General features: G+C 41.0%; 4 protein-coding genes across 6 annotated transcripts; 2 read left to right on the top strand and 2 right to left on the bottom strand.

Annotated features, from left to right (window-relative positions):
• Positions 1-1758: 1758 nt before the first annotated feature.
• LOC115673729 (uncharacterized) lies at positions 1759-5222 on the top strand. Of its 3 annotated transcripts, XR_008817263.1 has the most exons (4): positions 1759-2173; positions 2570-2667; positions 3753-4510; positions 4989-5222. XR_008817263.1 is itself a non-coding variant. In XM_030595983.2 (3 exons), the coding sequence occupies exons 1-3, from the start codon at positions 2009-2011 to the stop codon at positions 4291-4293; spliced, it is 804 nt and encodes a 267-aa protein (XP_030451843.2). In that variant the 5' UTR covers positions 1759-2008; the 3' UTR covers positions 4294-5222. The 3 variants fall into 3 exon arrangements, 2 of the variants coding, with proteins under 2 accessions (XP_030451843.2, XP_056170902.1); XM_030595983.2 differs by having other exon boundaries at positions 3753-5222; XM_056314927.1 differs by having other exon boundaries at positions 2040-2173; positions 2507-2667; positions 3753-5222.
• Positions 5223-7137: 1915 nt separating this feature from the next.
• Positions 7138-10691, bottom strand: LOC115673627 (probable protein disulfide-isomerase A6). The gene is made up of 11 exons (XM_030595843.2): positions 10439-10691; positions 10058-10142; positions 9428-9525; positions 9267-9322; positions 8776-8893; positions 8605-8632; positions 8426-8517; positions 8162-8318; positions 7934-8058; positions 7640-7739; positions 7138-7406 (listed from the first exon to the last, which is right to left on the bottom strand). Exons 1-11 carry the CDS (start codon positions 10588-10590, stop codon positions 7341-7343), a joined length of 1077 nt encoding a protein of 358 aa, XP_030451703.2. The 5' UTR covers positions 10591-10691; the 3' UTR covers positions 7138-7340.
• A 1352-nt stretch (positions 10692-12043) lies between these two features.
• LOC115673687 (dnaJ protein ERDJ3B) lies at positions 12044-16464 on the top strand. Its single transcript, XM_030595935.2, has 10 exons — positions 12044-12377; positions 12466-12614; positions 12751-12883; positions 13532-13646; positions 14447-14563; positions 14811-14897; positions 15502-15561; positions 15637-15714; positions 15785-15856; positions 15981-16464. Exons 1-10 carry the CDS (start codon positions 12301-12303, stop codon positions 16137-16139), a joined length of 1047 nt encoding a protein of 348 aa, XP_030451795.1. The 5' UTR covers positions 12044-12300; the 3' UTR covers positions 16140-16464.
• A 1136-nt stretch (positions 16465-17600) lies between these two features.
• Positions 17601-20155, bottom strand: LOC115673501 (uncharacterized). Its single transcript, XM_030595691.2, has 3 exons — positions 19842-20155; positions 18730-18949; positions 17601-18015 (listed from the first exon to the last, which is right to left on the bottom strand). Exons 1-3 carry the CDS (start codon positions 20045-20047, stop codon positions 17800-17802), a joined length of 642 nt encoding a protein of 213 aa, XP_030451551.1. The 5' UTR covers positions 20048-20155; the 3' UTR covers positions 17601-17799.
• Positions 20156-21866: the final 1711 nt, after the last annotated feature.

The following is a 21866-nucleotide window of genomic DNA, read 5'->3' as shown; positions in this document are numbered from 1 at the left end:
GAATTTGGAAATAAATTCGAAAATGTTTTATGAAATGTATTAAAATTAATGAATCAATTTACGAAGGTCATTTGTCTTGGTTTGTAAAATTGATTTATGCTGTGGATGCTGAATAGGTTTTATGGATTATTAGAGGATGACTCGATGGTTTGATGCATATTGTTGGTATGAACCAATTGAGGGCTTTATGGGTATGCATGTTATTTTCAGGATATTCTTGTAAACCGAGTCACCGACAATATAGGTGGAGACCTAGCAAAAGAGATTTTAATTGCTCTTGTCACGACGCGTTTTTTTTTTGGGGTCAAACTTGTCATGAGGCGTGGCAATGGTCATATATCAAACTATTGATATGTGATTTGATAGAGAATGAAGAATGGAATTTTGATTTAATATTGTTGATTGAATGAGCAAGTCTGCTATGTATATAGTTACGTTAAAGTGATATAACGCTTTTTGATATTGCACATATATTATATATATAGGATTTTAAGTAAAAGAATTCTAAAATTATTTTGTAAATATGCATTGTAGACGTTCAATATGCTTAGATGAGATGTATATTACTCATTGGGTTGTGATTGCTTATACCATCTAACTTATATGTCTTTCAAGTTCTTCGACTAGTGGCAACTAGGACAAGAGTGCATGAATTTTTTTATAACTATATTTCGTGTATAAATTTAGGTAGTTGGATATATATATATATATATATGAGATGATAGTTGTTGGATTTAGCCAGTTATTGTTGATTATGTTTGAGACTGTATTATTTGGGAAGGATGGTGAGTCGTTTTTTCTATACTTATAGAAATTGGGGTGTGACGTTTACGAATGATTGGTTTCAAGGTGGATCGATTCCCACCCTGGAACCAAGAGTTGGACCAGATGGGGTTGGTTCCCATTCTATGGAATTGGAACTGACCCTATCCACTCGGGAATTTACTATGCCCAGCATAAGTAACTATACTGACAAGGCATTGAATCGACTAGAGCTCAAACTTTTAACTCGTTTCTTATCCACAATTCAAGGTCGCTCGAGTCCCAATTCATACAATGAAAACGCACACGTTGTTACTATCAGAAGGAGCTGCCCACCATCTTATGAATTTCGATAGAGCTTGTTAGGATTTCTATTCGGTTAATACAAGAAGTCAAAGTCGATGATGCCTTGCTCTAGATGAGAGGTGAAGTTCTAACTTCTTTCTCAGGAACTGAGAACTTAACCGGTTCTCTGAAAACCATCTAGAACTGACCGGTCTGAGTCCCGAGTCAGATCAAGATCCATGCATTACCCCCAACGACATTCGTTGAAGTTAAGAAACGTTACGAAAATTAATCTAAATTTAAACTAACCACGACTCACGAGTTTTTGTCCCGAGTAGACATGGCCATGGTTCGGAACCGACGGTTCCGATTCGTGGCCATGTATGAACCAAGCTGATTCTGGGGTTCCGGTTCGCCCGGTCGGAACCGGTCGGTAAAAATTAAAAAATAAATTATGAAATAAAAAAATAATGAATTATCAAATTATGAAATAATGAATTATTCAATATAAAATGTAATCAAAATGTATATTGTAATCAAATTTGGTGAAAAAAAGAATTTCTCCACTTATCTGCAGTTTTTTTTTTTTTGGAACTGGGCCCGGAACCAGGCCCGTAGGCCACGGGCCGGTTCCGGTTCCAAACCGCGGGCCAGGTCAACGGGCCGGTCCCGGGTTTGACCCGGGCCGAAACCGGCCCGTGGCCATGTCCCCGAGGGAGCCAGACCGTGTTCGGCGCGTGTCGACTCACCGCCGCGAGTACGGAGTCGAGATTTGAACGGCGTACTCGACCTCATAACGTCTCTTCACAGCCGCATCTTGTTCCGTCTCCGATGGCGGCGTCCAGGCACCCAGAAATCGGACGAGGCGCAGCAGCATTCCCATCGTCTTCGCTTGAACAAAGCCAGATTCCACTTGTTCATCCGTGAGCGAGACTCGCTATAAGCTTCCAGAAAAGAAACCATGGCTTCGAATTCGAATAATGCGAACTCGGCTTCTCCATCGACCTCGACGTCGACGCCGTCGACGCCGCCGGCGACGGCGTCGTCGAGCGGGAAACGCAGCAGGGACCCCGACGACGAGGTTTACCTCGACAATTTGTACTCTCACAAGCGCTATCTCAGCGAGGTTTTTGTCTCTCGCCCCCCCATTTCTTTTTCCTCTGTTCCCTCGTTTTCTGGTGAAAAGGGTTTTGCGATAGTTGCGGAATCAATTCCACTTCGAGCAAAATGCCTGAGTTCATTGTGGATGTCCCCGTACTCAATTTTGCAAGCGTTATCTAGAGATACGGAGTTCTTCTTTAGGGCGAATTTCTTGCGGTGGAAATTGCAAAATTTTCTCTTGGTTGTCTTTTACTGTAGTGATTTGATGTAGTTTCAAGAAATGGAAGTGGGAAGGAATCATGGGGCCTGGCTCGTTGACTTTTACTTCTTCCATAAATTCTAGTAGTAGGCTTTACAGGAAGCTTGGAACTGGTTAGTTTCCAAGCACTTGTCTGTTGAGATGTTTTGATTTGTGATGCAGATGATGGCTTCCAGCTTAAATGGATTGACCGTCGGGGACACCCTCGGCGAAAACTATATGGATTCTCCTGCTAGATCTGATAGCATGTTTTATTTTAGGTAAATCCATTGGATTTTTTTACTCAATTTGAATTTCGGGGTTCATGCACCCTCATCAAGTAACCATAAAAAGGGCAGCCTGGTGCAGGAAGCTCTCATGATAAGTGGGTTTAGGGGAATGGTCGGATCACTTCGGGTCTAAGGTACGCAGGCTTACCTTGCAATCTTTGCAAGAGGCTGTTTCCACGACTCGAACCTGTAACCTCCTGGCAACACAGTGACAACTTTACTGTTGTACCCTCATCAAGTAACCATAATTCAGCTAAATCATTCTTAGTTAGGCTAATAACTGAGATGATGAGCATCACGATGGTTTCGGGGATCCAAATCATTCTTTCATTGTGGAGGGTTTTGGGATTCAAATCAATCTTATCTTGCTAAGTCTTCCTAGCATGATTAGTGGGTATGTTTTTATAGTGCTGTCTGCGGTTGGAAGAATTGACTGATGGCAGCGGTTGCTTGTTGCCAGTTGCCAGGCAGTTGTTAGGACTGCAGTATAGGAGGCAGGTGCTGGAGGTTGCGATTGCGGTGGAGGCGAACCCATTTTGTGTTGGATGCCTGCAGGAGGTGGAGTGATAAGTTACACAAAGTTTGGAAAACAGTTTCCGGTGTTAAAGTATAGGGAAAGGAACTTTAGGAATTTAAGTACGCATTTTGCATTAACCAACAGAACATACCAGTGGACAACCACCGCACAATGCGCATGAAAAATACTTATGGCATACTTCTCTTAGGTGCTCAAAAGACTTTCATGAATAGGTGTCTCTGACGCCTCTCTCGTTCTTTCAGAGTGATATTCATCATCTTGTATTTGATGGAGAGGATTAGAATGTCACTCCTTTATTCGTTTGAGATTATGATTATGTGGATGGTGGCTTCATCCTGAGGTCATGTAATTGTGGGATGTCTCCCTGCATCAGTTTACTGGATTACAAGATTAGATTTAATGCATCATCCTAGAACGCTCTTTGCACAATAAGTTCATCAAATTTACGCATTGATTTTGGCTCCCCCCCCCCCCAAAACACCTTTCTTTCTATGTTATTTTGGTTAATATTTGTTGTGTGACAAACATTTATTTTCAGGGATGACATGTCCTCACAGTATTCACCAATGTCAGAAGATTCTGATGACTCCCGATTCTGTGAAATCCCGATAAATGCTTGTTCATCCCAGTCTGACAGCCTCCCAACTAGTCCAGTTTCTCCTTATAGATGTCAGAGACCATTTGGTGGCCCATCATCTGCTACTCCTATAGCTTCATCCCCTTCATATAGTCATAACCTTGTGGCACCCACATCGTCGCAGACCCGCCAGCGAGGCTCAGATTCTGAGGGCCGATTCCCCTCGTCTCCCAGCGACATATGCCACTCAGCTGATTTGAGAAGAGCTGCACTCCTCCGCTCCGTGCAGATGAGAACACAACCTGCTCCCATTTGTCCGTATGAATCACCTTTTGCTTCGGGGCAGGAGGCTGTGCCCAATATGGAATCTGAAGATGTGAAGTCTCTATCCGATGAAAAGGACTATCATATAGAGGAGTGTCCTTCAAGTGGTGCCTCTTCTTCTGATTTCATTGAAGAAAAAACATGCGGAACACCAAATTCAATTACTGGAAAGGGTTGAATCTGGGATGTAGAAGCTTGAGCATGAGTTAGAGAGGCAGAGTCGATGTTTGTTTTGGAGATCCATCTGGACAAATAATACGAACATGGCGAGGGTAAGGGGTGTAACGGCTATCCCCAAGAGATATATGATTAGTCATGTGGCACACTTCGAGTGTTTTTAGCTATCTAAGTTCGATACCGATTTTTGAGGGGCCGACTTGCTGGTGGGTTTCCTGGTATGACTTGCCTTTCTAATGTGATTTCTGAGGACAGGAATCATTAGGCAAAAGTTTATTATCATGATATCGGGGTTGATAGGTGATCTCGGCAGCAAGATAGCTAGTGAGTTGGCAAGATTCCTTGGATTGAGAGCATGGTCCATCCACGCGTCTTTGAATCTGTTTGGTTTGCTGAGAAAAGTCAAAAGGCAACTTTTGATCAGGTTCTCTTACGTGTCATGACCTTTTGTACTTTTCAAATAGATCTTCAGATGAATGTCACATGATCATCTCTTATTATTGAGTGCGGTATCTCTCTGGTAAAACAGACGCCAGCGTGAAGAAAGAGAATCTCCTTTGCATTTTGCTGTGGCAAGAACCATTGCCATGTTTGTTTTTCTATTGTTAAGTTGTTGCTTTTATCATAATATGTCACTCTAGCTTATGACTTTTTGCCTCTTCAGAGAAGTAGGTAATGCTTTATTGGCATCTACAGATACAAACTGGGAATGGAGGTGAGCCTGTAAGCTGTAAGCTACTGTTATTTGGTTCTTTGATCTTACTTACATTCTCTTGATTTTTAAGGAAAACATCTGCAGTTGTATGTATTAGGAACAGGATTAATTGTTTTGGCATAGAACAGGACTTAAGGTTTGTTTGACACCATCTACCGCTAATCTTGCGGCAGACAGTTGCACTGATCCTTAAGTTGAATATTTGTTGTTATGAATACGGGTGTCTGGCAGAAAGTCTTAGGATATTTTTCTTTATTGCAAGTTACTGAAGTGATAATTAAGACATCATAAGAGCTTAATCGAGACATTTCAATGCGACAATGGACGAGGGGGTTAAATCCTGTAACCAAGTGTTATAATTAAAGAAGAAAGTACAATTACGTACAAGTGTGCATCTACAATATTTTATTGAAGAGTGTCCTTTAAGCGTGTATTAAGTAATTAAATGTTGAAGATGATAATTTTCAAAACACAGAAATTTCTCAGGGTATGCATAATATCAATTCTATGGTAAAAGAATCTTTCCTTAATAAGCATGCTTAACCAATGTCTCCGCGAACACTACTTTCGGTGCATGTTTGTTGACCTTTGGGAAAATATTTCCAGTTCTTACGGCCTCAATAGATGTGGTCCATTACCATATTTTTTGGCAGATGGACATCCTTTCTAGTTTTCATGCAATCTGGGGCTTACCATCCTGAGAGGATTTCAAGGTTTTGCTTAATGCTTAGGAGAGAAGATGACTTCAGGTTGATTATTCGCTTAGCCGTCGGCCCAATTCCCTAAAAAAACCCCAAACTTTAGCCTTTGTCTCAATTATATCCCAAATTTTTTTTTGTCTCATAAAAAACCCCAAATTTTTACTTTTGTCCCAAATCTACCCCGTTAACTTTTCGTCCAATTTTTTAATATTATTTTTTATATTTTTGAATTTTTTATTTTTTCTTTTCTTTTCTTTTTGGACAAAAGTAAAGTTTGGGGTTTGTTATGAAACAAAAAAAAGTTTGAAATATAATTGGAAAAAAGGCTAAAGTTGGAGGTTTTTTAGGGAATTGGGCCCTTAGCCGTCCCGTTCATTCAAGATTGTTTGAGATTTAGGGCAAATAGTCATTGGTGTCTGGTAAAACTTCTTACTGCCCATAATAGACCAACTAGATACTCGAAAATTGAAAGAGCGACATCGATGGATGATCCCACGTTCGGACAGAGATTCGACTTAAATCTCTTTTCCATCGTTTCTTCGTAAAAGAGTGCGCTTATGCCACCTTTTTTCGAGCGCTTTCTGATGGAATTCTCATCATTTACCTATTCCGTATTCTCTTTATATATGGAAACGCAGATGACTCCAACACCGTGTAGAAAATAGACAGTTGTGCTCTCTCCACAGTGTGCGTAATTTCCATATCAAAAGAGCACGAATTAACGAAATTACGTTTAATAATCAATATAGAAGCTAAGAGCAAATTCAAAAAGGCAACAAAAAAAAAAAACACCGTATGTACATTCTTGAGCTTCAAATGGATCCTTAAAGAAAAAGAAAGGAACCTATGTAAAAATTGTAGCGAAGTAGCATGAGACGACTATGAATGTGGTTTGTACAATCTATCTGTCAATGTTGTTTTCAAATAGTTTTGGCTAAGTTAAGCTAAACTCAAGATAGTATCCTTATGAAGATAATATCCTTTTATCAAAAATTTTCATTTCGTTCACGTGGCAAAACAGTGCCAAGTGTCGTGCCACTTGACAAGCATAGACTTGAAGAGAAGTATCACCTGGCGAGCACAGAAGCGGCTCCAGCTTTAACAATGTATAAATAGATCATTGTATATCCAGCTAGGGCTTGACCTATGTGGAAGGACCGTATCATTCAAACTAGTATAGATTTTAAATCTTTCTACTAACGATCTAGACTTTGGCCCAATATCTACCCCATACAAAACAGTATCTTTTGATGAGCACTTCAAATGAGGACAACAACCGGATTTGAAGGAAAAAGCTTCTGAGAACGCCAATCGAAATGGAAAGCATATTCAGAATAATGATATAGAGCTGCTCATCAACTATTAATAACTGTGTAAGATAAAACTAGAAGCCCTGTCAATAATTCTGTTACAGAAAAACTGAAGCCTCTTCCGACAAAAATTGATAAATTATTACCAAGTTAAGGGTTTGAAGGGAGTTTCCTCACTAACCAAGAAAGTACTCGACTAACACGAGGCCTACGCTCAGTATCAGAGCATATCAAATCAAACAGGAGTGGTGAGGCGGGGCCAAATCGTTGCAGACAGTCAGAATGCTGCAATCCTTTCATGAGTTTTGTGACTCCTTCAAGCTCAAGCATATGATGACAGTATATTCTTCTTGAGGGTGAACTCATCCGCCTTGGCAGCGCTGATCGACTGCAAAAGAAAAGGAAAGAAGGTGGTTAAACAGTTGAGTGTGGATGGGAGTGAGAAATGGTAATGTCAGCAGTTCTCCTGACGGTGAATTGCAGAAAGCTAGAGTTTTAGTCTTATTGTAAAAACGAATTCCTTGAGAAAACAATACCCTTCTTAAGATACTGAATCGCCATAAAATCTGGGGTAAACTGTAAGACATTGGGAACTCGATACTGAGAATTTATGCAAAATACCTTCTCAAGCATTCGCTGGAGCCGCTCAATTTCTTTTGTGGCATAATCAGCACCCTTATCCATACAGTTTTTAGCAGCCTTCAGATAGATTTTCCCGTATCTGTGTCAAAGGTAAAGATACATATTAAAGCCAAACGTTTCAGAGGTTTAATCTAGCAACATAAGTTTCTGAGACTTAACAGACTAAAGGCAACAGTAGTTAATTTCAGGAATGTATTCACTTTACCATTGATAGAGAGGTGAGAAGAAAAAGAAGAAGAAAGAGTTACTAGGGAATTAGGTCAAAATGACTACCTTACGCTAGAGCCCTCAAGCTTCCCAACCTCCTCTTCAATCTTGGAAAAGACTGCTTTCTTCTCCTCACCAGTAGCAGCCACAAACTCCTTCACCAAAGTATCAAGACTGGCGACTATCCCAGCCTGTCAAAAAGAATTATTAATCGACTAAGTCTTCAAACAAGAAAGAAAGATCGAGGAAACCGATTTCATATCAAATCATCAATATATAAGAAAATCAACTAACTTTTGAAGTAAGCTGTCCCTTCGCATCCCTACTGGTTCCACATTTTTCATTGATGAAGTTCACAAAATCATCCAAATCCCTTCCACCGTCATATTCTTCACCATCTTTGTTGTTCTTTGGGAAGAACTTCAATGTAGGAAAACCACTCACACCATACCTGCAACATACCAAGAGCATTCAACACTGATTCCCCGAGTTTTGACATGAGCACGTTTAACATTATAAATCTATATAGACTTGATTACCAGATTATTATGCACTTACTTTTCACCTAGATCTTTGTACTTGTCAGCATCCAAATTCGCAATAACTACATCTTCTTCTGATTTGAATGCTGCGGCTACTTTTTCATAAGTCTGCAAGAAACCAGAAATTTGGATTACTCAAGCAAATGCTAAAAACTCATGCTAATTCTATACTGTTTATGAAGCATTCTTACTTACAGGAGCAAGAGCTTTACAGTGGCCACACCTGAATGAAGGTATAGACACTTAATTAGCACCACTTAACAAAAAATTGCTAGAATGAATACACACGTTTTGGCAGGGAATCTATCAAGACATAATGCCCATGCCAAGGAGATTTTAACAGCACGAACACAAAGTCATGCTTACCATGGTGCATAGAATTCGACCAAAACATCTTTCGTTTTGTCCAAGACAATCTCATTGAAGTTGTCCGATGTTAGCACGGCTACACTGGATGGTACTGCAGATATCTTAACATTGGTCCCTGCACACAATTATTTTTTAGGGGGATTCAAGCTGAAATTTCATGAGGGAAAATCATACGGCACAAGTTCACAGTAATTCTGGCTGCAAACTAATAATATCAACTTCCCTTATTGACTCTTTCCAGAGAAAGTTCTATAGTAGCACCATAAGAGAACACCCCATACCGTGCGTCAGGTACATATGCAAGTTTTCGTTAAGAGAAACGATCACAAATGGTGGTTACAAATATTGTCTCCAGAATCCAGATATTAATTGTAAAGCCAGTGAAAAGGGTCAATGGAAGTTATCTATGTCCAGCAAACACAAAACACTGCACAATCTTGCATTTCTATCGAGTGGTATGAGACAAATTATACAAAGAAGATGCACACCTCCTTCATTATTCACAAACTCAGCTAGTGCCTCCACAGTCCGCGGTCCTTCATACCTGCAAGGTTTGAGAAACCAAATGTTGTAAGCATTTTGAAAGTCATCCATCATTGGAGGTGCACAAAGGTAAAAACTTTTATAACCGAGATGACAAATGTCTCACTTTTTGGGCTCCAAGGAACCTTTCGGGAACCACTGAATCGTCGGGTATCCAGAAACACCATATTTGCTGCATAAACTCTTGTGTTCATCGCAGTCCACCTATGCAAAATCAACTTCCAGTTTGTCAGCGAAGTATTTCGTGGGAAAATACTCGAAGTATGTTTTTCCATATGATCATAAACTATCAAATAGAGAAAAGAACCTTCACCAGAGTAGAATTCCACAGTTTCAGTCGAAGAAGAAAAAAATGGAAGTTCTATATTCCCCATAATCTAGAGGTGGAGCACTTTGAACCCTAAACCCAGTAGGAGCCATGTATCCCCAATCACCACCCCCCCCCCCCCCCCCCTTCTTTCTTCTTTTCTACTTTCTGGGTGTTAAGTCCAACATAAACATAAAGTTCAGGTTTGGGGTTCAAAGTGCTCCATCTAAAAAGATCGAAGGAGGTAAAGTCAAATTCAAAATCCCATCTCCCCCCACCCCAAAACCAAAACCAAAACCAGAAAAGAAACAAACTGAGCGAGTTCAATTAACGCAGAAACCTGCTAGTGCCACTAGGAAGAAACGAATATACAGCTTGAAGCGGTTATTGATTATAAGACACATGGGAAAGTACAATTTTGAAGCTTACCTTTCCTATCAAGACAGACTTCGCTTTCCTAAAGCTAGATCCCAATTTCTCGTACTCTGGAGCAAGCTTCTTACAGTGACCACACCTGTAAAAGTAATACAACCGATGAGTCAAAGCAGAGATTGTCATCAGAGACTGTTCGTTCCAAAGAATCTGATCTCGAGCCAGAAAGAAGTATCTCATTCGCATGCTAGACATAACGCGAACACGAAGCAGGTGATCCTAAAATAGATCTAGCAACCGATCAAATGACCACCCATGCGTTCACCAGAAGCCAATCGCTTCGTCGGACAAATTCACACTGCTGAACCAACGCGGCTCGAAAGGCAAACAAAAGCCGCGAAAAACCAGTAGATTACAGGAGACAGATTCCGACAGTACCAAGGGGCGTAGAATTCGACGAGGGCTGCTCTATCTTGGCCGACTTCCTTGTCGAAGTTCTCCTCCGTCAACACGAGGACGTCGTCGGCGAGAGCCGAGACCAACAGCAACGCCACAGCGGCGGCTCCGATCCAGATCTGAGAACTCGCCATTGTCCTTGACCTCGCCTGGGTTTTGCTCTGCGATTTCCCCTTTGTCCAAGCTTGAAGACGACCGAGAGACAGAAAGAGAGCTTATAAATAATCCAGTGTGTTTGGGTCCTTTTTTTTAGATTGTTTTAATTTATTTCGGTGGCGGAATTGCGTACGCCGCTTCGATGGGGTCCGACTTTTAGACGTTCGCTCTCTGAGCCGTCCGATCTCGCTCTGGTATCATCGTGGTTTGCGGTGATCATCGGGCTACTGCGATCTAACGGTGGATGCTTCGGTAATAATCAGGTGGAGTCGATCGGTGACGCGGAACTTAGTACGTGGCAGTCTGTGAGAGGATGGAACTGGAGTTTCTGGAAGACGGGACGGAAATAGGGTCCGCGTTTAGCAATCCCGTTCTTAACTTCCTTCCGGGACCGAAAGAAGCAATCGGCAAAACGACCCCTCTCGGCCTTTATAGGTGTCTCGGAGTATCGCGTTAGATTTGAATCATAACCATTCGTAATTAAATTATTAACTATTTTGTTCACTTGTTGATATATGAGCCCATTAGATTTGAATCACGTTTATGTAACAAATGTTTAATACACAAATTAGCCAGAAATTCACTGATGATTAGGTTCGAATTTGTGACCTCGTGAAATCTAGTATGGCTATTTTATTATTGGGCTACCGCGCTTGATTGACCCGTTCATACTTTCCTCGTCTGCAACAGGAAGATGGCGAGTGAGTGACTCGGCACTCTTTGTACCTTTTATTTCAATTTGTTTGTCATGACTTGCATTAATATTGTCGCTAATCTTTGGATGGGTGGATATACAATAGAATTCATCCGCAATCAAGTCATCTCGTGATTTTTCAAACTAAATAGATTTTTTCTTTTGCAAGAAAGAGTCAATGGGATAAAACAAACAAAGTCAACTGGTGTAGACGAACTATGTGGAGCAACTCATATTTTCTGAAGTGCGATATTATTTCTGTCTAGATCGAATGTAAAAATACATTGTTGAAAAATAAAATAAAAATTTAAAATATGTTTTTAAAATGATCGTTTGTATCGAATTTAAAAATTAACCAATAAAAAATATTTTAATCGTTAAAGAAAACGTTTAAGTACAAACTGTTAATAACGAGATTATTTTTCATTGAATTAATTCTTTTAAACGATACAAATAACCATTTTTAGATTAATATTTTTTAACTCATTAATTACTGATTTTCCATTAAACCAAATCATCCGTTTGCCAAAAACTTCTTCGTGGGGCCGGGAGCGACCGTGCCGGGGACGGAGGACTCCCCCTCCGGTGACTCCGCAACAAATAGCGAAGCAAAGCGTGGCGCTACCCACGTGGCGATCTCCCATTGGCCGAGACACCCAAACCCGTGCTTCCCATTGGTCAGTTTCCTCAGTAACACGTAGCGAAAGCATAAAAAGTGTCACACCTCCAGGCTCGTCAAAAAGCTCGCCGGTCAAGTCGCCTCGTCGATACGGGGGGTCGTTTTAACCGTCTTCCACACGAGCTCCATTCGACTGCTTCATCCCCGAGCCTTCCCTGAGCACGAAGGAGACGCACGCGCATTGTCGCTCGTGTCCCCTCTCCGAGAACCCTAGCTCCTCGATCATTTTGCACGTCGAAGCGAATCGCGCGGGATCCGGACGTGCGGTGGGGACTCGAGGCGATCCGTCACCGGAGAGATCTCCGAGCTCTCTCCATGGCAATGCCGAGGAATAAGCTCCTGCTCCTGCTCCTGCTCTGCGCTCTGTGCAGCGCCTCGATCGCCATTGCAGGGTACGCATCTCGACCATTCGCGATTTTGAGCTTCCGGCCGCTTATGCTCTGCGGAGGTCATCACTGAGGTGTTGGGGCGTGTTTGCAGGCAGAGTTACTACGACGTATTGCAAGTGCCGAAGGGCGCTTCGGACGAGCAGATCAAGAGAGCGTATCGGAAGCTGGCGTTGAAGTACCATCCCGACAAGAACCAAGGCAACGAGGAGGCTAATAAGAAATTCGCTGACATCAACAATGGTAAAAGCCTTTAGGTCGCGATGGTTTATTTATTTATTTATTTTTGATTGCGCGAGTTCGATTGTGGATGTGAGGAGGTTGTCTTTTGAGTGCGTTTGGCTTCGTTTGTTGCTGACTTTCTGGTTTGATGGATCAGCGTATGAGGTGTTGTCGGACGGCGAGAAGAGGGGCATTTATGATAGGTATGGAGAAGAGGGCCTTAAGCAGCATGCGGCTAGCGGCGGCAGAGGCGGAGGAATGGGAATGAACATACAAGACATATTCGAATCGTAAGTTGTGTCCGTTCATGTTGAATCGAATAGGAAAGTGGTGACAAAGAAAAAGGCACGGAGGACCTCCATTGATGTCTTTGAGATACTGCAGAGGTGGAATTTTATTGAACCCTTTAGGCTGTCCCAGAAAAATGATTGAGCTTCCTGATTTTTGGTTTCATTAGGACTCTAGGATGGGTAGGCACGATGCTTTTATTCGGCGTTTCATTCGTCAGCCAAGAAAACTTCTATGAACCATAGTTATTAGCGTGGTTGTTATGATATTGTGTGTAGCGATTAGTATAAGTTGGGAACTTCTTTTAAGTTTGAAACTTCTCTGTAACACCCTTGCATTAACTCCGGTATTGTTCGCGTCGCCCGTCCCAGCAGTTGTGTCCTTACATCGGTCTGAAGCTGTTGAGTTATCAGTCAACACCCATCAAATGGTCAACACCTCGTGTAGATACTTCGAATACTCCCTTTTGGGGGCTTAGCCCAAGTGGACTAGGTCCGGTCATTACATTGTCTTTAATTTATTTCAGATCATATATAGGTTTGTATTGTGAGGAAGTCTTTAATAGTTAGTAATGCCTCCTTTACTATAGCTTAAAACATGGTCAGTAGGTTCATCTTTCTAGGATTTCTTACTAGCGTATGATACCCCAGAATGTTCGGTGGCGGAGGGCGGATGGAAGAGGAAGAGCAAATTCCAAAAGGTGATGACGTGATTGTTGAGTTGGATGCAACACTTGAAGATTTGTACATGGGAGGTTCATTAAAGGTACTAAGTATGTCTGCAATGTGGGATTTGTCAAATTATATTTGGAGTTAAAGACCTTCTGTGTATATATACTTAGTGTGCATAGTGCTTCAATTCAATCATTGGCCCAATTTATGAATATGATCTTTGGAGCAAGGATGCTTATGTTGCATGGACTCAATCTCTTGTATTCCATATCTGTATATTTTACTCTATTTGCAGTAGAAAGAAAATACATAATTAAGCTACTATTCTTCAGTTATATTCTTCTTTTACATGCACTTTTATAATTTTATCTAATGTAAATGAGGCAGAACTGATTTGTGTTTATACAATGATTGTCAATAAAGTGGTCGAGGTGTCTTCACACGATATAACGTTTCTTCCACAAAAAAAAGAAAAAAAGAAACAAACAAACGAAATTTTCAAGTATCCTCATAGCCAATCTTCTATTTTGTTTCTTTCTTCTCTTTCCAAACTGGGCCAATACACGCGTTGATTACTATTCTTCTTTTTCCATTTCCAACTTATCCTTTTCCTGATCGTTGCGTTGACTATATACGTATTCTTCTGAGCGAAATCTGATGTTAATCAGGATAAAAATTAATTTGCATGGGTGTCCTTCTAGAAAATCTCTTTGAATGTTAAATAACCTGAACATTTGCGAAGTGAAATGGATTATCTTTTACCCGCTAGTTCAGGCCTTATCTTTTTCCCCTCTCTTTCTTTGTTGCAGTGAGTCATGAACTAATTTAGTCTTTAGGCGGTTTTTTGGTTAAACATATGCTTTACTTATGCTTTGTTCTGGTGATTATCACCAGGTTTGGAGAGAGAAAAACGTTATAAAGCCAGCTCCAGGAAAGAGACAATGTAACTGTAGGAATGAGGTTTATCACAGGCAAATAGGTCCAGGGATGTTCCAGCAGATGACAGAGCAGGTATATTGTTGCTCTGATAATTTTGTGGAAAATAAGACGTATTGATAGTATGTCAAGTTGAAGCTCTGCCAAAAAATGTGACTCTCTTGGTTTCCTTTTAATACAAATTATATGTGTGCATCAGCAGCAGCATGTTCCTTTCTTTATTTTTAAGCTTTGCTCTCATTGCTCATGGAACTATAGAATTACCTCATTTAGCATTAGACATTTGAGGACGCTAATTATGATAATCTCTGTTTTCTTTCAGGTATGCGAGCAATGCCAAAATATTAAGTATGAACGAGAAGGATATTTTCTCACCGTCGATATCGAGAAGGGGATGCAAGATGGACAAGTAAGCTTTTACTAGTTCCTTTCGGCTTTCTTGTTGCTATGAAAGTTGCCATCCTTGGTGGCTTCCATGCCAAAGACCACTTGCTACATGTTCATGGAAATTTTGTCGGAGAAGCTGAAATTGTTAGCTATAATAGGCGCTATGGTGCTGCTCAGTGATCTTCTTGATGTTGCACATCCACATGAAAAAGATTGGTGCTGCTATAGGGTTATTTGGAATAATAATATCTTATGAAACTCGCATGCAGCAAGTATATTTGATGGGACCTTTTCTTTGCACACTTACTGGGGTTGGGAACGTTTTATTGATGTGCATTTTTTCATGCATTTTGTGGCATTGATACTTCTCTGGCACTTGATAGATTTTTATATGTTAGTACTCTTACTGACTATCTGCGTAGGTTTTCTAGATGCCTCTACGTACCATAAGTAATATTAGCTATCACGCTATTTTTTCCTCACACCGGGAATCAACATGCTTTTCTAATCACTTGCGTTTTGAACCAAAAGACATAGATTATGATTGCAATTCTATTGTTTTCCCTTTTCTTATACTGTTTCACGTCAGTAGGTTTTTAAATTTTCTTTTGGATGCTTTTTGATAGGAAGTGAATTTTTTTGAAGACGGGGAACCTAAACTTGATGGAGAAGCTGGAGATTTGAAGGTGAGTCTTTAGCTTGAGTTGTAAGTATCAGGCAGTTGTTTACTATAACATAAGCTAACCGCCTGTCTTTGTCAGTTCCGCATACGAACAGCTCCGCACGACCACTTCAGAAGGGAGGGCAATGACTTGCACACAACAGTCACGATAACATTGGTAAATATTGCTCAGTTTCTGGATTTTTTTTTCGGTTGAGGGTTGGCTTCTCAGCTGTTATTTTCCACAGGTTCAAGCTCTTGTTGGTTTCGAGAAAACCATTAAGCACCTGGATGAACATTTGGTTGACATTGGCTCAAAGGTAAGCAAGAGGGTGAAGCTGCTATTTCCATCATTCGCCAAAGTTCTTTTGTTTTTCATCATCAATTGTGGCTGAAGTAATAATTGGAATGCATAACTTCTGTTTTAAAATTTTGCAACATCAGGGGATTACTAAGCCCAAGGAAGTGCGGAAGTTCAAAGGGGAAGGAATGCCATTGTACTTTAGCATGAAAAAAGGAGATCTATATGTCACTTTTGAGGTTCTATTTCCCACTTCTCTAACAGAAGACCAGAAATCAAAGATCAAGGCTGTTTTAGGCTAGGGTACAGAGTTCTCGGGGCTCTAAGGCGTTTTTTACTGTAATTTGACGGAGATTATTGAAAGTTGAGGAAACACAGAAATTTTCCCCCTCACTCTCTTTCACCTCTTTTATTAGCTTTGTAGGACTAGCAATTAGATAGTTTATGTCAAGAGATGTCTCCACTGTAATTCAACTGGAGGACTGCTAGTTGGGCTCTCTGCACTTTTGAGCGCTGTCATATGCCCGGTCAAGTTATAGAATTTGTCTCTCTTTTGATTGTTATGACTAAATTTGAGATGACCGAATGCCTAATTAGAAGCATCGCTGTGATGGATGTTTGCTCTGATATTACCTGGATGGATGGATACTGTGATATTACCTGAAAGGTCAGTATGTACAAGTCTCCGTATTTGAGTGCACAACACACAACCCTTGCGTACTTGGAGTCGATCATGTTGATGGTGTTTTGATTTCAAACAATATATACAAGTTCAATTGTCGTATGAAGCTTGACCAAGTGACGATGTGGTTTTTCATACACCTGAGGTGTGCTCGCCTAAGTGCCTATTCGTCCACGGGGATGCCTGGCCGTTAGGCGCGCACCTTGCTTGTTCCTGGCATGGTTATGATCATCAGCCTAAAGAGTAATTGTGCTGTTCAGATCTTCTTCTCATATTCCGTGAACCATTTCTCAAGTACATACTCTCCAGGAAATGTGAAGAGTAATCCTCCCATCTATATAAGCATGAGGTTCAGTCTTTTATAAGCAAAGACGGGCTCCTTAAATAAACTAGCATATTACGGTTGAAAAAGTGGAGAAGAATGCTCGTCACCACATGGACTCATTTCATTTGTAGGGCAATGAGCTTTTTATCTCGATCAGTCAGAAACCCGGCTACTAAATGAACTTGCTAGCAGATGAAACTTTTTCAGGATCCTCGAGTTCATCAGCGAGAGACTTTCATCTCTGAAAACAGCCTGCTCTCGACCCACGCGCCACTGGCATTAACACGTAGCGATACGCAAAACGAAAGAGCCCTCGTTTTGCACTACATAAGGATATTCAAGAGTCAAACTTATTGCAGTATTAACTGCTCCGAGGCAGCACTACTAGCCATGTCATGACGTCGCAGAATTGCAGTCATGGCGTTCATACTAATTAGAAGACCCAAGGAGGGGCTTTTAAGGATCTATTCAATTGATATAACAATTTACGAACTCAATGCAAGAGCAAATCCCTATAATGTCACACAGCCAAAAAACAACACATGCCCAATTTCTTTTCTGTAAAATAGTAAACATATGTGCAATCGCAAGACATTATTTTCCCATAACAAGGCAACATAGCACCAAGAAACAGAACTTGTTAAGTCATCTTTCCAATGACGATTTACTACAGAAAGGTATCATGAAAAACCCTTGCTGCAGTAAATCTTGCACAAGCTTATATGAATAACAACAAAGCCAGAAGTCAACTTACTATTTGCAAAGGGAAAACTCAGCCACAGCTGAGGCAGTATGTGAGCTTTATTCAAGTGACAATATGCCCCTCTTTGCAGAACTCAATAGTACATTCAGGTAACTATCAGGACATCCTTCCCCAGAGAAAGCAACAACGATAACTTGCTTTTATAATAATATGACCAGAACAGACATTTCGCAGAGAGGGATATACTTTGCTTCACAAATTCATCTTACTAGCCAAGTACCATGAGTGAATGGCAAGGCTACCAAAGCCCATTATATTCGCAAGAGATGACAAGCCGTGAATCATCCCAAACTTCTTGTTCATGGCAGCCAATTTTGGATTGACCTTCGCAACTTCTTTGTTCTTGGTCCATCCAATCTCATCCCCAATGTTCTCTTCTTTCTCCACTTTGTGTCTTTGTTTCATCATCTAATCCACAGTTACACAGCCAAATGAAATCACAGAAAATATCAACATCACTGATGAAACGAAATATAGAACAAAACCATCAATTACCCCCAGCACATGAGAGGGGATACATTTATCAAGTCCCTATTAACTTCATAGTTGGCACCTCTATTTGTAGTATTTTTTTTCTATGAAGTCTTTGGCGTTCAATATTGTTGCGAAAATAACAAGACGCCTTAATAAATGTTCTTTTATTATTATAAGGCAAGGTGTTTGATTGAAGAGGGCAGGCAAATCATGTTGAAAAACCTGTTAACTTTCTAGAAGGAGGAAGACCCCTCAAATAAATGAAGGCAGGTACACAACATATTCAACTTTTTAAGCTGCATAGATAGCTGCTAAATGCAGCTAACTTCATATCCTTCCCAAGAAAATGCCAATTAGAGCAAACTTTAATCCATGAATTGTGAACTTTGCAAAAGACTTACAGCAGAACCAAAAATTAGCTACTTCAGTTTTCAATTTCAGGAACTGAATCATCCTTGAACATGAGATTTCAAATGAATATCATACGGTCCTCTCGGAATTTCTCAGCAACTAAAGTGAACAGCAGGAAAGAATGAAATCAAGGTCAGTGAAAATCTTGTCCATAGAAGCTCTACTTCTTTTACAGAGAGTTACGGATAGCTACATTTCAATAGTAAAAGGTAAATGGGGATCTGTCAAGTTACCCACCTCAATGGTCATGGGGGTGAAGACAAACAAATTCGTGAGGTTGAAAGCAAAGGCAGAGAGCAGAAACCCTAGCTGGTACTTCTCTGTTGTGGATGATGACTTCCATGGATGTAGATATCCGAATGAAGCCACTGAAATGGCACAGCACACTGCAACCATCGTGAAATACGCAGGAAACATCTTGCTTTGCAAATTACCAAACTGGTGTCTTGGAAGATTCCTGCTTTCACAGAAAGATATCAGCGAATGCATCTTGAACATTTTGCTTTTTCCAGTTGATGTCGCATGCTTCATGATGTTTCTCAAGAAAATTCACATGCAGAAATGCAAAGTATGAACTGAATAACAAAAAACCTTTACAGTCATCGCAGGAATTCTTCCGTTTACTAATCTCTCGAGAAGGCTGGAGGGGACCACGCTGCCGGTGCCCTCCCATGAGCAGTTCGACTTAATTTATATGTCGATTTTGTCGCTGTACCATGTTAACCGGAAAGCTTTGTGATACTAAAGAGTTTCCTATCTCCCATCCCCCATAAAACCAAATCCAAGGACCACTATTGATTGGCACTGTGATCATAAGACTGAAAATTGAAACAGATGAGACACGAGTTCCGTTCCCGAAAATGATGATGCTAAAAAAAAAAGAATCACGGAAGTGCCTGAAGCAAAAAACTTTTTCATCCACACGGCTACTCGGGCATCGTATGCATACAGAGAAATCATTCTCGAGCTAATGATTCTATCGATTTCAACGACTCGAGAACACACGAGTCTGTGACTACTGTAGTTTCCCTCTGTCCTTATCTTCAGAATCAGAAGGACTCGATCATGAAAAGTTCAGAATTCAACAAGCCATTAACATATTGCTTCAATCTGTACGTATCACCAGACAAAAAACTAGCATGCCGGTGATGAAACCCCAGCCCGCACGACACAATTCCACAAATTAATTCTAATTACGCCGACATTTCCCGTCGCGAAGGCCAAAGGAAAGCCCAAGCGCGTCTCGATTTGAGCTCGCTCAGTTCCCTGTCACTCTTCTCGCGTGACTACCCGGAACACATCGAAGTTTCCGACGAGCAGAAGCACACGGAACAACGACCACAGCTTACTTGAACATGATGATGCCGCCGATGAAGGTGACCCAGAGCACGGCACCCCAGGCGGTGGCGAAGCCGAGGAGATGGGCCAGCTTCAAGACCGTCGCCGCCGTCGGGGACTTGGGGCCGTCGGGGCCCGACCCGAAGATCTCCGGCGAGAAGATGACCCCGACGGCCAAGAAAGCCACCGCCGCTAGGAATCGCGTCAGCCACCCCATCTCTGCGATAAGAACCAGAAGAAGATCGACGAGTCCGTGCGATACTTTTCTTCGTCTCGCTTTGTTCTATAGGAGGTGGTGCAGCACACCTACCTACCTCCGCACCCGGTATGATAGCACGAGTTACCTTTGTCGTGGTTCGACGGCGACTTTTTTGACTTTGATTGCGTGAATTTAGTCAATTTGTCGAATTTTTTCACGTTTAAAATAAAAGGAATTATTATTTATTGATTCATTTACTACTGCGAACATTGATTATTGCTTTTTTTATTTTTTTTGTTTGTCCCGGCGAAAATGACTCTCCACCTTAGCGAGTCTTTAAATCGCTTCATCCCGAGTCTTGGTCGGACCACGCAAAAAGAGGATATTCCCTCCTTCTAGAGAAGAAGAAAGGTTTGCAGGGAATCGAAGGCATGGGGCGTTCGGACACCAGTACTTTAGGATAAGGAACGCATTTGTGGAGCCCGTCGCTCCTATGTATTAGATAGATAGGCCGTGAAAGCCCTTGTGGGAGCTTCGGCTCCTTTTATATGGTAAGTTTTACTCTTAACTAAACACCAAGGATCAACAGGAGACCCCTGGTTATGAGGCCAGAAGCAACTTTCCGCCTCAACCCAACACTCGTCGATCATGAAAGTCCGAAGCGGACATGACGACTTTCGACATGCTATTGAAAGGATCTCAAGAAGTATTTTATGAATAGTAATTTAATTCTAATTGCGGTTGTATCTTTTGCCGGTGCCTGATAATAGGTGATCCAAAATCCATCAACTTATGTCCCGTGAACTGGAGCTCTCGTAATGGGTCATAAATCCATATTTGAACCCACGTTTATTAAATTACATGGGTCACCTCAAATTTTAATGTGGGTCATAATAGATTTTAAGTTTAAAGGTCCAAAACATGTGGATTTTGTTAATCGAATTATAACCCACTTTCATCTCATTTAATAAATAGGTCGGGCTTAGCACACTTTGTTGTTCTTTTTCGCCAGTCTCTTCTCGCGGGTAACGATGGAGCCGAGAAAGCCGGGAGCTGAAGGGCGATTGCTATGGTGGCGGACGTGATTCATGGAGCAACCCATTTTTCAAAAGAAACAATTTAAGGAGAAAAGCTACTAAAAATGGATTTAGGATCGAGTCAAGTATATGTTGGGTTAGTTATGGATCGCTAAATTTGAATTCAATATAAAATGAGTCAAAACGTATTAAATTAGTCAATTTAGGTCAAATCACTTTTGACTCGATCACCCCGTTGAATAATTTACCGTATATCCAAACTTTATGGACTCACGTGATTACGTGTTAGGAGAAAGATACTCGTAATTGAATATGGATAAACTGTTGGTAGGGATTTGCATAAAATTATATGTTGACGTGACGAAGGTATTGGCTTTCATTTTTTAGGATTTAACTCCTTACCGATTTGAAAATTCCAAGTTTGGATCTCTTTGCGAGAATGATTTGGAAGATCCTATGCCAAAAACAGACGAGGGGCGTCCACGACCCAGTTCTTGCGTAAGATGACGACATGGCGACGGTAGCATGACAATATTTAGTGTCTGACTTGTGGAGAAAGCAAGAAACGTCTCGTGGTCCTTTCATTTCAATAGTTACGTTGACCGCAACAAACCCATGGGCCATCCGTCGACATACCAACTTAAATACGTCTTGAACGAACAACGTCATGTATACGTCTAACTCCTTGAAAAAAAAAAATCTAAACTTTAGGTTCAATTTCAATTTTGTTCTCGAACTTTGTTTTATCGAAAAAAAATCTACAACTTTCGTTCTGATATCAAATTTGCCCATTCATTCAA

Source organism: Syzygium oleosum, unplaced genomic scaffold (genome assembly GCF_021117445.2).
Source record: "Syzygium oleosum isolate NSW1041296 unplaced genomic scaffold, Sole_v2.1 Sole_v2.09, whole genome shotgun sequence".
In the NCBI taxonomy this organism is placed as follows: domain Eukaryota; kingdom Viridiplantae; phylum Streptophyta; class Magnoliopsida; order Myrtales; family Myrtaceae; genus Syzygium; species Syzygium oleosum.
This window is presented reverse-complemented; position numbering and strand designations above follow the sequence as displayed.

What these genes read in the sequence shown, in the direction of transcription:
- LOC115673729 (XM_030595983.2), top strand. Translation starts at nt 2,009, where the DNA reads ATGGCTTCGAATTCGAATAATGCGAACTCGGCTTCTCCATCGACCTCG. An exon ending in ACAAGCGCTATCTCAGCGAG is followed by an intron (nt 2,174 to 2,569) that starts GTTTTTGTCTCT and finishes TTTGTGATGCAG; the next exon opens with ATGATGGCTTCCAGCTTAAA. An exon ending in GATAGCATGTTTTATTTTAG is followed by an intron (nt 2,668 to 3,752) that starts GTAAATCCATTG and finishes ATTTATTTTCAG; the next exon opens with GGATGACATGTCCTCACAGT.
- LOC115673627 (XM_030595843.2), bottom strand. Translation starts at nt 10,590, where the DNA reads ATGGCGAGTTCTCAGATCTGGATCGGAGCCGCCGCTGTGGCGTTGCTG. An exon ending in AGGGACAGCTTACTTCAAAA is followed by an intron (nt 8,059 to 8,161) that starts GTTAGTTGATTT and finishes TCTTTTTGACAG; the next exon opens with GCTGGGATAGTCGCCAGTCT. An exon ending in TCCAGCGAATGCTTGAGAAG is followed by an intron (nt 7,407 to 7,639) that starts GTATTTTGCATA and finishes TTTCTTTTGCAG; the next exon opens with TCGATCAGCGCTGCCAAGGC.
- LOC115673687 (XM_030595935.2), top strand. Translation starts at nt 12,301, where the DNA reads ATGGCAATGCCGAGGAATAAGCTCCTGCTCCTGCTCCTGCTCTGCGCT. An exon ending in ATTCGCTGACATCAACAATG is followed by an intron (nt 12,615 to 12,750) that starts GTAAAAGCCTTT and finishes TTGATGGATCAG; the next exon opens with CGTATGAGGTGTTGTCGGAC. An exon ending in AGGGGATGCAAGATGGACAA is followed by an intron (nt 14,898 to 15,501) that starts GTAAGCTTTTAC and finishes GCTTTTTGATAG; the next exon opens with GAAGTGAATTTTTTTGAAGA.
- LOC115673501 (XM_030595691.2), bottom strand. Translation starts at nt 20,047, where the DNA reads ATGGGGTGGCTGACGCGATTCCTAGCGGCGGTGGCTTTCTTGGCCGTC. An exon ending in GGCGGCATCATCATGTTCAA is followed by an intron (nt 18,950 to 19,841) that starts GTAAGCTGTGGT and finishes CTGTGAAAGCAG; the next exon opens with GAATCTTCCAAGACACCAGT. An exon ending in TCACCCCCATGACCATTGAG is followed by an intron (nt 18,016 to 18,729) that starts GTGGGTAACTTG and finishes ACTGTGGATTAG; the next exon opens with ATGATGAAACAAAGACACAA.